This window comes from Neoarius graeffei, chromosome 16, assembly GCF_027579695.1.
Source record: "Neoarius graeffei isolate fNeoGra1 chromosome 16, fNeoGra1.pri, whole genome shotgun sequence".
In the NCBI taxonomy this organism is placed as follows: domain Eukaryota; kingdom Metazoa; phylum Chordata; class Actinopteri; order Siluriformes; family Ariidae; genus Neoarius; species Neoarius graeffei.
The window spans coordinates 61385076-61400642 of record NC_083584.1 but is presented as its reverse complement, the minus strand read 5'-3'; the positions used below and the strand labels follow the sequence as shown (position 1 = coordinate 61400642).

General features: G+C 48.9%; 1 protein-coding gene across 1 annotated transcript in view; it reads left to right on the top strand.

The window, feature by feature from the left end:
• cwf19l2 (CWF19 like cell cycle control factor 2) overlaps window positions 1–13954 on the top strand; it is a 51813-nt gene extending 37859 nt beyond the window's left edge. Inside the window, exons 13-18 of the mRNA XM_060943319.1 lie at window positions 6147–6359; window positions 6768–6884; window positions 12604–12759; window positions 13304–13384; window positions 13473–13574; window positions 13648–13954. Of these exons, the coding sequence (XP_060799302.1) occupies window positions 6147–6359; window positions 6768–6884; window positions 12604–12759; window positions 13304–13384; window positions 13473–13574; window positions 13648–13785 (807 nt within the window). The 3' untranslated portion in view covers window positions 13786–13954. The remainder of the gene's footprint in view (window positions 1–6146; window positions 6360–6767; window positions 6885–12603; window positions 12760–13303; window positions 13385–13472; window positions 13575–13647) is intronic.
• Window positions 13955–15567: the final 1613 nt, after the last annotated feature.

Here is a 15567-nt window from a genome sequence, read left to right as displayed (position 1 = left end):
TCAAGAAAAAAAAAACAAAGTATGCTTGTTTTGGGAATAAATGAACTTTACTGAAATCAGGCACCAAACAAACAAACAAAAACAAATAGTCAGTGCCCCCAAAATGCATTGTTGCTTTGGCGTTGTGTAAGCACTGTAAGTCAAAATGCGTAGACGTTTGGGTCACCTTGCATATCCTTAGTTTACTGCGACTGTTTACTCAGTCATTCAGATTGAGATCCTTCTAGATGCTGTACACACTCTAGACCAGATAAGTGCCTTCAAAAAGGCTATGAGTGAGTGGAGGACAAGTTCAGTGGTTTGTTTTTTCCCACTCACTCATGAGGTTTTTTTTTTTTTTTTTGTGTATAAGGGGTTTACAAGATCAGGCACCAAACAAAAAAACAAACATAGTCAGTGCCCCCAAAATGCATTGTTGCTTTGGCATTGTGTAAGCACTGTAAGTCAAAATGCGTAGACGTTTGAGTCACCTTTCATATCCTTAGTTTACTGTGACTGTTTACTCTGTCTTTCAGATTGAGATCCTTCTAGATGCTGTACATACTCTAGACCAGACAAGTGCCTTCAAAAAGGCTATGAGTGAGTGGAGGGCGTTTTAGTGAGGTCTTTTTGGAATGCTGTGAGTTAAGTTCAGTGTGGTTTGTTTGTTTGTTTGTTTGTTTGTGCCTGCCCGCTCGCCCGCCCGCTCGCTCGCTCGCTCGCTCGATCTTGTAAACCCCTTATACACATAAATAGTCAGTGCCCCCAAAATGCACTGTTGCTTTGGCGTTGTGTAAGCACTGTAAGTCAAAATGCGTAGACTTTTTTTTTTTTTGTGCCTGAGGTCCTAGGGAAGTGGAATCTTAAGAGATGTTTGAATGTTGAAATGGGAAAAAAAATAAACTTGTTGCAATGCTACACGTGTCATCAACTTGATTCAAGATAGTCTCTGGTCTCATATCTAGAGTATTTTACTAATTACAGGTCACAAAAGGAGAATCTTTTAAGCTAGCAATGCTTAGTTGTAGAATTTAACAATCCTAATATTAGTATATTTATCTTAAATTCAGTTTTTACTGCTAAGACTTTGTCATGAATTTAAGTGAAATACCCTTAAAATGAAATAAATAAAAATGACTTGAATGGCTAAATGTAAGAAGTATGATCTTGTTATAAGAACTATTTTTGATTATTTTGAGTTAATCAGATCTAGCATAATAAGTTCCCCAATCTTATTTTGGAATTATTTCATCTAAAAACAGGTTAGATTTTTCACCTTACTTTAAGAAATCTTACCAAGTCAAATTTGACTAGTTCCACTGGCAGATTTTTTTTTCACCTGATTCAAGCAAATATGCTTTGTTTTAATCTTTTATTTCTTATTTTTGAAAGGCCATTTTTTGCAGTGTGGGCCTTCAGGCGCCTGCACCGGCGAGTTTGGGAGGGCATCTCTCGTGCTACCCCACCACCTCCTATACCTGTAGCGGATGATTATGCAGCAATGCTCAAGTCAACATGGGGTAAGTCGTCGCAATGCCCCCGGTTTCATGCAGGCTGCCACCAGTTGAGTACCCGGTTGAGACTGGACTGGGGGACATGCCACCAGTTGAGCCATCAATGGCCTCATTGACGTCCCTGGGCCTTGCCTATCCCCCAATCCACGTTGCCCTCGTAAGGAGTGCGCCAAGACGGACTGCCTGGCCACTCGCTCTTTTAATGCATCAGCACGAGCGGCCCAAATGGGTAACACTCTAGCCATCACCCTGGCGGCTCTACGGAAGACACTGAGCCCAGACGATCAGGACGCCAGGGCCCTGGTGGACGCAGCTCTTTCTTCCCACTCCCAGCTGACACAAGACGTGGGGGACGCCATGGCCTCTTTGGTGCTGTGCCGCAGACAGGTTTGGCTGGCACAAACCTCCCTGCCAGAGCCCATCTGCAGGAGCTGCTGAGCTGCTGAGACGTGGCGCCTGGGCACGTCTTTCACCCAGTATCCCAGGAGGTGCTTGATCGCGCTGAGCGCACTGCGACATCTAGGGAAGCTGTCCAGCGTGTGTGCCGTAAGTCAGCTTCAACTGCCAGCCAGGCGCCTATGGGTAGGTATAGGCTGCGGCAGCCCACCCAGCCTCTGCCGGCGGGTAACGACCCGGTGGCACCCACGGGACTGGCGATTTTGTGCACCCGACCGAAGTACGGTCCCAAATCCCTGACCCAGGGGAAGAGGAGGACTGCAGCGGCGCACAAGCAGGGGTGCAGGCCGCGGTGGTGGTCCTGCATAGGAGTCTTGGGTCACCCGTTGATTGTCCTTCCCAGCTGTCACGGACCTCCTGGGAGGGGATTGCGCCAGACCCTTGGGTCATGGCTACAGTGGCTCGCGGCTACTGATTGCAATTTCGACGGCGACCCCCTACATTTTCAGGGGTCAGGGTAACATCCGTAAAAGACCTGGCTTTGATGTCCATACTCATCAAGGAGGTTCAAGAGTTACTTCTTACAGGGGGCCATCTTAGAAGTACTGCCCAGCGCACAGCTCACTGGGTTCTACTCCAAGTATTTTATTGTTCCCAAAAAAAAAAACGGCGGTCATCGGCCTGTTCTCGACCTCAGGCCCTTGAACCAGCATCTCATAGTGCTTGGTCCACACAAGAGTGGTGATGCAGTCCATCTGGCAGGGGGAGTGGTTCACATCTCTGGACCTAAAAGATGCGTATTTCCATGTCCCAATCTGCCCAGAACACAGGCCCTTCCTGTGCTTTGCCTTCCAGGGCAGGGTGTTCCAGGTCCTTCCTTTTGGCCTTTCCCTGGCCCCAAGGGTTTTTACTTGCGTGGTGTCAGCTGCGCTGTCCCCCTCCAGGCTTGAGGTCTGAAAATCCTACCCTACCTGGATGATTGGCTCATCATTCCCGAGAGCAGGTAGTGCGCGACACAGACACAGTTCTGGCCCACATCCAATCCTTGGGTTTCACTGTCAACCAGAAGAAGAGCAACCTGCAACCCTGCTAACAGGTGGAATTCCTTGGCATCTTCCTCGACTCAGTCGGCACGATGGCGTCTCTCACTCCACGGAGAGTGGACAGCTTGACCGAAATGCTGAAGTATTTCCGCTCGGGCAGTCTTGTTACGGCTCACAGAGTCCAGAAGCTGCTGGGTTTGATGGCTGCGGCAGCAGCAGTAATTCCTCTTCGCCTGCTGAGGGCATGCCCCGTGCAGTGCTGGTTCAACGGTTTCCATCTCCATCCGAAAGACGACAGGCAGGTGAGGCTGCGTGTGTCTCGGGCTTGCATCCAAGCTCTAAGTCCTTGAAGGGACCGGGAGTTCCTTCTCTGAGGTGTCCCACTGGGGGGCCTTCCCCACAGGAGACGGGTCATCTCGACAGACGCGTCCCTGACAGGCTGGGGAGCTGTCTGGGAAGGACGGTTGGTGAGGGGCATGTGGCAACCCCCATGGATGTTGGAGCACATAAACGTCCTCGAACTGAAGGCCATCCATCTCACTCTTCGAAGATTCCTGCCGGTGTTGCAATACCAACATGTTCTTGTGAGAACAGACAGCACCTCGGCGGTGTATCATGTGAATCACCAAGGGGGCACGAGGTCCCGGCGGTGCATCCAGGTGGCGGAGGAGTTGCTGACATGGGCATGGCCACGACTCTCTTCACTGAGGGCAGTGCACATCCAGAGTGTGGAGAACAGAGTGGCCGACATTCTCTCCAGGACGGGGCCACTCCCGGGAGAATGGAGACTGAACACGGACGTCATCAGCCAGATCTGGATGTGGTACGGTGTTGCACAAGTGGATCTCTTTGCGTCAGCAGAGACAACACACTGCCTGGAATTGTACTCCCTCACGGGGCAGGGGTGCAGTCTGAGTCTGGATGCTCTGTCACAAGAATGGCCAACAAGCTTGTTGTATGCTCTTCCTCCACTCCCTCTCATAGCTCAGGTCCTCCGGAGGATCGGAGAGGGCCAACACTCAGTCCTGCTGGTTGCTCCACGGTGGCCATTGAGGCCTTGGTTCCCAGACCTGCTCCGGCTGCTGCAGGGTCAGCCATGGCAGTTACCATGCAGAGCGGATCTTCTGTCACAGGCGGATGGGTGGATCTGGTATCCGAACCCAGGTGCCCTACGTCTGTGGGTTTGGCCCCTGCAGAGTCCATCACTGAGCGGCTAGACGAATCTGTTCAAGAGACACTCAATAACGCCAGGGCTCCATCTACTAGAGCTTGCTATGCACTCAGTTGGAGGATCTCTTCAGATTGGTGTGCCGGCATGGGTCTTGAGCCAGCAGTTTGCCCTGTGCCACATGTTTTATGCTTCTTGCAGTCCCATTTAGATCAAGGCAAGGCAGTCAGTACAATAAAGGTCTATGCTTCGGCCATTTCAGCCTTTCACCAGGGTGCAGACAACAGACCCCTGGGTAGGCGTCCTTTGATTGGCCAGTTCTTGAAGGGAGCCCGCCGGTTGCATCCAGGTCTCACCTTGCGGGCGCCAAGCTGGGATCTGCCCACAGTCTTAATATTGCTGACTGAAGGTCCGTATGAGCCTATTTCAGACGCAGATTTGTGATCTTTGTCCTTTAAGACTGATTTGCTCTTGGCACTCTGTTCAGCAAAGCGGGTCGGAGAGCTGTGTGCTCTCTCCATTAGCGACGACTGTCTAAGGTGGCAGGCAGGAGGCACTGACGTGTCGCTTTGCCCAAATCCAGCTTTTCTGCCAAAGGTTCTTAATCAGCAGTCCATCAACCAGGTTCTGGAGGTGTCCCAATTCCAGCCTTCCTCTGCCTCACAGGCAGAGCAGGACAAGTTGCTTACTTTGTGCCCAGTCAGGGCCTTGAGGGCTTATCTGGCCCGTATACAGTCCTTGAGGAGAACGCGCTCTCACTTTTTGTCTGTTATGGGGCTGCGAAGCGCGGGCTGCCGCTTTCCAAACAGAGGCTGTCTCATTGGCTGGTGGAGGTTATTTCCCACGCTTACAGGGCTCCGGGGATACTGGTCCCTTCAGGTACGAGGGCTCATTCTACCAGAAGTGTAGCTACGTCTTGGGCTGCCCTTAGGGGTGTGGCAGCAGGCGATATCTGTGCAGCGGCTTCATGGGCTATGCCATGCACTTTTACCAGATTTTACAGGGTGGACGTAACTCGCCCAGCTCCGGTCAGCGATGCCGCCCTCATGTCCGTGACCGAGCGAGATTCTAATGATTAATTCTGGGTTCCTCGCGACTCTTTTGGTATGCGTCATCCCTTTTTTAGACTGTAGTGACGGTCAGAGCAAGGTCGAAACAGATCGTAAGTTACGAAGGTAACTATAGATCTGTGAGACCGAGGGATGACCGTCACTATCCTTGTCGCTCAGACCATCCTGAGGCGCTCAAGGTAGGAGACTGAACCGGGAGCAATCTCTGCTATTTATAACGCGAGTCGTTCTGCTTCCGGAGGTCATGGATATGACTTTGTTGACATATAGTCTCGGTGATGGGCAGAACGAAGGTGATCATTCCTTTTTTAGACCGTAATGATGGTCATCCCTTGGTCTCACAGATCCATAGTTACCTTTGTAACTTATGTTCTTGCATGCTGTGGTGTTGTCAGCATTTTCATGGTGTCAAACACAATTTTGCTGTTGCCTTGTCTCATGCTTTTGTCAGTGTGTTTGTATTGGTTGGTAATCCAGTTCTCTTTGGCTTATTTAATTTTAGGTCTGATGTTTTTGTTGTGCTGCTGTTAGTGAGGATGTTGATTATTCCCAATTCTTTGGGCTTGGAGGAAGTCTTGGCAGCACCCATCTGCATTCCAAGACTGATTTTTCCTCAGGGTTTCCTCCTGAAGACAGACTACCAACCAAGGCTAACAAGCTTGATCTGTCTGGTACCACCAACATAAAGGTGTCAGTACTGTCTTCACCAGAGTCCTGTTCGCAAGCAACTTTCAGGGCAACTTCGGACAGCCTTCATGGGTACTGTAATGGCCCATGACTCAGAATCACAGCATGCTTTGCCTGTCCCGGCAAACCCCCACTTTGTCCTGTTTGCATCTCCCATAACTGGGATGGGAGGGTTGGACTCATGGGAGAGTCATAATATAATGAGCTCAAGCTATACAAATGTAAGAACATGTTAATGCATGAAGACCATAATGTACTAAAGCTCTGTGTGTGTGTTTTTGTGTGTTAGATGATGGGTAAGCAGGATGGTGATAACTATACCCTGGATGACATGTTCGTATCAAGTGCAGCTCAGAGAGAAAGGGAGGGGCTTGATGAAGAGAGAGCGAGGAACCGAGCGATGGGAGAGGGGCGGCGCTTCACTGCACAAATGGAGAAATGCCCATTCTGCTTCAGCAGCACCGAGCTGCCCAAACACCTGGTGGTGGCTATTGGGGCAAAGGTACCTGCCAATTATCCCACACACTAATTACACATTGTATTTTATGTTGTGCTTATTATCTTACACACATGACATGATTTATCCCAAATACCAGTCGTGTTAACACACCAGTTTAGCTTACATTAGTTACCTTGTGTGCTATGAACCACATATCCTAGTTCCTTGTCATGTTAATTTCTCTAGCGAACTACATCAAAAACAATTATTTCTGCACTAGTATTTTTTCTCACACACGTGCACAAAATGCCACAAACTAGTTACCAATATGCTAATTAGCCCCCCCCCACAGTCTTATGCAAATTAGTTGATTATCCTATACAACCTATATACATCCTTAATAACCTATATACGCTTTACTTAACACACTTGTGAGCAGGGGTTTTTTTTTTTGTGTGTGTGTGTGTATAGGTGTACCTTTGCCTTCCTAACAGTGTCTCTTTGACTGAGGGACACTGTCTCATTGCTCCACTGCAGCACCACTGCTGCTCAACTGGCCTTGACGAGGACGTATGGAATGAAGTACAGGTATATATACACACACACACACACACACACACACGCACACACATGCAAACAAAATATTATATTAAATGAAACAGACATGTATAGTATTTCCCTGACGTGGGTAGAATACTGAAGCACGGCAGATGGGAGATGATGTTCACACAACTTTATTTTCTTTACTTTGCTTTTCAGCTTTATTTGGTACACACACGCGCGCGCGCGCGCACACGTACTCTCATTGGGAGCGTTGCCCTCTTGTCGCGCTCTCCCTCCTTTTCTGTCTTCCGTCTTGACTGCAAAACACACACATGCAACATTAATTGACAACAGGTGTACTGACTTTGCCACTCACATTCCCTGACCCCGCCCTCCATTCACAAACTGACACTTGGCCATGCCCCCACTGCCACATACCCCCACTGCCTGACTCAGGCCGGGGAGCTGTCTGGCCTTTTTAGTCTTGGGCCTCGGGCAGGCTGCAATCGCTGCTGTTTTGTCAATTTGGGGACACATCTGCCCATGATCCAAGTGGAAACCCAGATACCGTACTTCCACCTGCCCAATCGCATACTTTTTCAGGTTAGCTGTGAGACCCGCGTGACTCTAGGATGGCCCTAAGGTGTTCGAGGTGCCACGGCCAGTCATTACTATATATGATGATGTCATCAAGGTAGGCTGCTGCATAGGCAGTGTGGGGGCGGAGGATCTTGTCCATGAGCTGCTGGAACGTAGTGGGAGCCCCAAATAGCCCCAAAGGAAGTGTAACAAATTGGTGTAATCCAAACAATGTGGAAAAGGCCATTTTCTTTCGGGATAGAGGAGTCAAGGGGATCTGCCAAGATCTCTTTGTCAAATCCAGTGTCGAATAAAATCAAGCAGCACCTAACCGATCGAGCAAATCATCAATGCGAGGCATTGGGTATGTGTCAAATTTAGACACTGTGTTGACTTTTTTCTGTAGTCCACACAGAACCGGACCAACCCATTGGCCTTGGGAACCAGGACCACCGGGCTGCTCCAGTCACTGTGGGACTCCTCGATTATGCCCATTTCGAACATGGCCTTGAGTTTGTCCTGAATCACCTTTTTCTTTTTCTCTCCATGCTTTTGCGGAAGGCGGTCGCATTCTCTCCCTCTTCCTTCCCTTATCTTTCCTGCTTCTGCTGTCTCGTCTGTCTAAGTGTCTATATTCTGAGAGACTCTCCGCATTACTCTCTGAACTAAAAACCATGGAATTGATAAACTGGTCTCTTCACGTAATTGACACAATCTTCTCGACGAGAAGCCTGGGTTCGGGGGAACCAGCTTGTCCTGCCAGAACGTTCGCAGCTGGCTATACGATGGACGCATGGGAGAAGTGGCGGGTTGTGTGCCTGGCGGTTCTTTCTGTGGAGGACGTTGAAGCCATCTACCTATTCGGAACCATGATTACAGGAGTTTTGCTGATTGGATTAGGCATTGCCCTGGTTTATCGAGGAAATCAGAAAACAGTGGCAGCTGTTCAAAGCCCCATAAAGCTGCCCAACATGATTTTTTTTTTTTAAAGATATTTTTTCGGGCTTTTTTCACCTTTATTGGATAGGACAGTGTAGAGACAAGAAATGAGCAGGAGAGAGGGGGAGGGATCGGGAAATGACCTCAGGTCGGAATCGAACCCGGGTCCCCGGATTTATGGTATGGCGCCTTATCCACCTGAACCATGACGCCCCCAGCTGCCCGACATGATTGAAGCGGTGGGCAGAGCTGTCGGCACTCAGACTGTGGCTATTCAGAACTTGAACCGCACCGTGGATAATATCTTGGAGAAGCTTTCGGCTTTGCAATGGAAATTAGATCGTTCTGTAGACCAAGATGGACATAGTGGACATGCGGCGTAGGCGTGCAAAAGAATGCGTCTGCTTGCTAAGACCAAACAAATTCCAACCTTATCTATTTCGGCCCCCTAGCCAGCACTAACCTTGGCCAAGGTCGTTGCTGGGGCAGCAAGTCCCCTGGAGAACACTGCTGTTAGACTCTCGTAATTCTTTCCCCCACTTCCCGCGGTCGCCGCTTTCACCCCCAGTGTGCAGGAGCGGACGGCTGCTTGCTTGCACTGGGTTACCTCTACCTCCCCCCCCCCTTTCCCCCCAAATCCCATGTCATGTTGTAAAGTGTATTTGTGGTGGGGTTTTTTTTTTGTGCTTATGTGCTGAGGTTTTTTAATGTTCCCACACTGTACTCTCGCAGGAGCATAGAGTGGGGGTGTTTTTTCTCCTCTCCTTTCCTCATGTTCTCTGTAATTTCTTTTTTTTTTTTCCCTGTCTTCCTGTCCTGTCTACTCCCCCTATGTATGGACAGGTTGATGGCCAATTTCACTGGTACAGTGATGATAAAGGATTCATTCATTCATTCATTCATTCATTCTTGTGTTCGGGTAAGCGGTAGGGGTGGCTATGCACCACCACCCCTGGGGGCATTTGAACGTGGTGTTCTATGAGGTGGGTGCGACTGGGAAGGGGTGAGAACACATCGGAAAATTCCTCTTGCAACCTGGCAACCTCTGTGAGTTGGGCCAGTGAGAGGTGGTCTCCACAGGGGACTGGAGTGGTTTGAGTAATTATTTTTTTGACCTCCGGCTCCAGCGCCACCTTCTCTGGAACTACCAACGCCACAGGGACCCCCTCATTCCAGTGTTTTTAGCAGGTTGAGGTGATATATTTGCAGTGCCCCTCCCCTATCCGTTCGCCTCACCTCATAGTCGATGTCCCCGGTTCACCGTATGACCTTGAAGGGCCCTTGCTACTTGGTGATTAATTTGGAGCTCGAAGTGGGCAATTATACTTTATCTCCCAGGGTGAACTCTCTAAGGCATGTGCCCCTGTTGTACAGCCAGGCTTGACATTCTTGTGCCTGTCTCAAATTCTCCTGGGTTAAGTGCATGAGAGTGTAGAGCTTTGTGCGCAGGTCGAGAACGTATTGAATTTCATTTTTACTTGTTGAAGGCCCCTCCTCCCAATTTTCCCACAGCACGTCCAAAATGCCGTGAGGCTTTCGCCCATATAATAATTTGAATGGGGAAGAACCCCATGGAGGCTTGCGGGACCTCTCATACTGCAGATAACAAGGGCTCAAGTCATTTATCCCAATTTCATGCATCCTCGCTTACAAACTTTCGAATTAGATTTTTAAATGTTGGATTAAACCTCTCCACCTAACCCTCTGTTTGTAGTTGATAGACGCTGGTGCGGATAGATTTATTTCCCAATAACCCATATAGCTCGCAAAGTATTTGTGACATAAAGGTGGTGTCCTGGTTAGTCAGGATTTCTTTCGAAATCCTGACTTGGGAGATAACACAGAAGAGCGCCTCCGCAATACTTCATACTGAAATATTGCGGAGAGGCACTGCTTCCGGATATCACGTTGCATAGTTCACCAGAACTAAAACAAAGCAATATGCTCATGCTGACTTATCTAATGGCCCGACGAGATCCACACCAATTCTCTCGAAGGGGTCTTGATTAGAGGGAGAGGGTGCAAAGGTGCTTTTGGAGTGGCAGCAGGATTTACTAGTTGGCATCCGCTGCATGTTGCACACCACCAACGAACATCCCTGCGAATTCCTGGCCAATAGAACCAAGCCATTATTCGGGCTAGTGTCTTATCCTGTCCTAAGTGTCCAGCCATTGGATTAAAGTGAGCTGCATGGAATAGGAGTTTCCTATGGCTCTTTGGGATTAATAACTGGGTTATCTGTTCACCGGTTTGAGTGTCCTGCTTCACTCGATACAGCCTATCCTTAATAATAGCAAAGTACAGGAAGGAGGGTGTCGCATTTGGCTGGAGAGTTTGACCATCGGTTACTCTCACTTGGTCAAACACATGATGCGGAGTCTCGTCTCACGACTGCTCTAACAGGAAATACTCAAAGGAATCCCTAAGAGAGGGAGGAGGGGCGAGCTGCTCCTCACTCCTTGCATCACCCTGACGCGGTGCTGACGTAGACAGCTCTATGGCAGCTTCCCCAGTCAATGCCACACTAGGATCCCCCCCGTGATGTATTATCGCAGGACCCACCCCCTATTATACGCTTTGTTAATTCCCTAAACCCTGGCCAATCAGTCCCAAGGATCAGCGGGTGGGTAAGACGTGGGTTAACTGCCGTCTTTACGGTATGCTTTTCTCCCTGAAATAGAATTTGTATGGACGCTAGTGGATAATTGTGAACATGCATGTGCGCGCACATAACCACCTCCACTTGTGCTTTCCCCAATGCTTCACCTTGCACCAGGCTTTGGTGGATTGAGGTCTGATTACAGCCGGAATCCACCAATGCATGATATATATCCCCTTAGACACTCACCGGTATACAAGACACTCTGGCCCGATTGGGGTCGGTCTCTGGCGTGTCGGGGATCTGGACCACTGCTCCCACCTCCATTGCAGAACACTGACCCTGAAGATGCCCAGGTTCCCCGCAACGCTAGCACACCGGCCCAGGCTTCACCTCTGCACCGGCGTTATGGGCATCACTCACCTGGTGGGGGAGGGGAAGACACAGATACAAAAGGGACAGACGGGAGGACACCGCAGGTGCGCCGGGCCAGTTTGGGGGGGAGCCGGCCCCCGCAGTGGGGGAATGGGGCAGGGACGAGAAGAAGAGAGAAGAGGTGATGTGTCTGCCTGCCACCGGAACCCCCGCCAGATGGTCCTCCGCCAGCTTGATGGCTTAATCCAGCGATGCCGGGCAGTGACACTGGACCAACTCCGCTGTTCCTTCTGGAAGCTACACAATGAACTGCTCCAGTGTCACCAGGTTGATCCCCTCAGCCTCACGGTCGTCTGCCCTCAGCCACCGCTAGCAGGCATCCCAGAGCTGTTGGCCGAACACAAACGGCTGGCCGACCTCCTCCAAAGTCAGCATTCGGAAGTGCTGGCAATGTTGTTCTGGGGAGCAGCTGACACACTGCAGGATGGCTCGCTTCAGGTTCTCGTAGACGAGTCGGCTGTCGACGGGGAGCTGCTGTGCAGCGACCTGTGCCTCCCCAGTCAGTAATGGTAGCAGGCAGCCCGCGCACTGCTTGACTGGCCACCCCCCATGCTTCAGCCACTTGCTCAAAAAGCGCGATGAAGGCTTTCGGATCGTCATGCGGACCCATTTTGGTGAGGGTGACGTGGGGAGGGTCTGTTGTGGTTGCAGTTGAGGACCCACCCTGCCGATGCGATCAGGTGCTGGAATGCCTGGCGATCTTCCTGCTTAGCTAGCATCAAGGCTTCAAACCATTGTTCCTGCTCCTTCCGGAGGGCGATCAGTGCTTGATGCTGGTTCTGTTGGGCGGTAGCGTGGGTATGGATCAAGTCCTTAAATGGGGAGGACTCCATCGGTGGTTCTCTTCAGTATCCCGGCTTTCGGCACTGCTGTAGTGTTTCTCTGACATGGGTGGAATACTGAAGCATGGCAGACGGGAGATGATGTTCACACACAACTTTATTTTCTTTACTTTGCTTTTCAGCTTTACTTCATGTACGTGTGCGCGCGCACACGTGCTCTCATCAGGAGTGCTCCCGTCTCGTTGTTCTCTCCCTCTTTTTCTACCTTTCGTCTTCACTGCAAAACACACAAACCCAACATTAATCGACAACAGGTGTACTGACTACCACTCACCTTCCCTGACCCTGCCCGCCATTCACAAACCGCTGCTTGGCCACACCCTGCTGCTACAACATGTAATTATTTTTTCCCTCTATCTCTGTCTTTCAGGTGTTCCGCAAGTCATTGGTTCAGATGTTTGACTCGCTTGGTCTTGACTGTGTGTTTTTGGAAACTCACATGAACCCTAAGAAGCGCATGCATATGCTGTATGAGTGTGTTCCACTTCCAAGAGAGCTTGGAGATATGGCACCTGTCTACTTTAAGGTAACTCATAAGTGGATAGAGACTGTCCTCTCAGATGCTGTTCACACTAGGGACAGATATAAGAATGGTGACAGAAACAGAACCTGAGACAGAGGGATGGATAGATACAGGGGCAGACAGAAGATCAGAGAGATGGAGAGGCTGAGACGGTAAGACAGACAGATACAGGCAGAAACAGATTAAGAGACAAAGGGTCAAACAGAAAGCCTGTGATGGAGGGACAAACACGTGGACAGTGAAGTAACCATAGACAGATACAGGGCAAAGATTAGATGGACTGAGACTGAGGGACAAACTGTAAGTCAGGAAAGTGTCTTCAGGTGCTCAGAGTTCAGCTCAGAACAGGGTGCAAGTCAATGCAGAAATGGAGAGTCCCAGCCATCTTTGGAACCATGACGTATCCTTGCCCAGTCTTTTCACCTTCTGTAATTTAATGCATTTCTGTGAATTATTGTTCTTCAGGTGTGGTTTTCTTCCATTCAGAGTCCTGAGAGAATACTATAAATACACTAAAATATCTGCTTGTGTCATTTGTGTGTCCAAGAAAGCCATAATGGAGTGTGATGAGGAGTGGGCGATGAATAAGAAGGTGGTGGATCTGTCATCCAAGAACATCAGACAGGCTGTGAGACATACACTCGTTCATGATTCAGGCTCTTTCCCCCTCACCTGTTTTTTTTCCAGTATTATCATGCCTGTGTGTGTATTTCCAGGTTCCTCATGGTTTGCCGTACTTCTCTGTTGATTTTGGGTTGGAGGGAGGATTTGCTCACATCATCGAAAATCGGGACAAGTTTCCATATTACTTTGGGAAAGTAAGTGTGTGCGTGCGTGCATGTGTACACACAAATACATAAACACACATCCTAACATTTCACATTCTCACAGGAAGTCCTCGGCGGTATGTTGGACCTGGAGCCAAGACGATGGAGGAAGCCGATCCGAGAAAACTTTGACGATCAACGTAAGAAGGTCCTGCAGTTCTCCCAGTGGTGGAAACCCTTTGACTGCACCAAGAGCCAATAATAGATCTGCTTTCATCTTGGGGGTGGAGTCAAGCTCAAGAGTTGGAGCTCAGAGTCCAGAGTGTCTTGTTGATAATCTATATAGCAATGCAATTGCTGTGTCATGGAGCTGGAACATTAAAGATTTGTTGATTTTTATGAAAGTGCAGAAACATTTGTGGGGGGGGGGGGGGGGGGTCTTCACTCTTCATTCATTGATAATACAGCAGGTATATAAAATGAATTGTACAAAATGTCCCTCTTACCCCAAATGTAATAAATCAGTCAAGACATGAATTTGTAGTTGTAGTTTTGTACTGGACCAAGGTGGTTAACAAGTAAGTGTGTATCAGGAAGTGTTCTGATTAGTAATGGTACAAACCAATGAACCAGAGAACACCCACCTACCCAATTTTCTCCCTAATTTAGTCGTGGCCAAATTCCACCCACCAGACAGTTCTCATCACACAAAAGCTGCTAACCGAACTGGAGGGTGAAGGCTAATATATGCTTCCTTTTGAGGCATGTGACATCAGTTGACAACATCTTTCTTGAACTGTGGCTCATTCAACGTTGGGTGGTGTAACACATTTGAATGAAATCACCAACCATCCACTTCCATATGCATGAACTCGTAGATGTCCATGATTGGCTAGTCAGTTGTGATTGATGGGGGAGAGAGTATGCTACCCACCCCTCCCTCCCTCCCTGAGATCATGCCCAATTTTGCTCTTTTAGGCTCCTAGCCACAGATGGCTGTGGCAACAATAGTATTCAAACACAATTTCAGGATGATAAGGTGCTTTTGCACCACTCGGCAACCCTACTTACTCGAGAATTTTTAAAGATAAACTCATGACCTTAGCTCCATTCAGTGTGGACTAAAGAGGACCAAATGCATGCCAGTTTAATTTTAACCAAAATCTGTTTGATAGTTTGACTGAACGCTCTAGTGAGTGGGCGGTATGGTAGTGTAATGGTTAGCACTGTCTCCTTGCAGCAAGAAGGTTCTGGGTTCTAGCCCAGTGGCTGATGGGCCTTTCTGTGTGGAGTTTGCATGTTCTCCTTATGTCTGTGTGGGTTTCCTCTGGGTGCTCCGGTTTCCCCCACAGTTCAAAGACATGCAGGTTAGGCTAACTGGTGGCTCTAAATTGACCGTAGGTGTGAATGTGAGTGTGAATGGTTGTTTGTCTCTGTGTCAGCCCTGCAATGACCTGGTGACTTGTCCAGGGTGTACCCCGCCTCTTGCCCATAGTCAGCTGGGATAGGCTCCAGCTTGCCCACGACCCTGCATAGGATAAGCGATTACGGATAATGGAAACTCTAGTAAGTGTTTAATTCTGATACATATGTGCTAATGGCTTTAGCTGCTAATGCTAATATCAACAATGCTGCCTTGTATAAATCTTAACAACCTGGAACTGAAACACTTAACTGGGATTTTTACAATTTGGAAACATTTGACTTCCCCCAGGTCAAAGCTTATCAGCTTTGGCTGTTTCTTGATTATCTGGATACTCAAATTTTAGCCTTTTCACTTGGAAAATTATGCAATAAGGACATTGTAGAAGCTGCCCGGATGTGGGTGGAGCACAGAAGTACAGCAGGCTGTTATTAGCGTTTAGATACACTTTTTTTATTATGCTTTTCAGCACCACTTTCCCAGCTGGGTCAGTCACACGCGCACACCATCGTGTTCTGATCCAAAATCACCACTCCTCTGCTCTCTTACTCCTTTTATGCAGTGCTGTCACTGCAAGAGACACACATTAATTGACAACAGGTGTAGCGATTTGGCTACTCA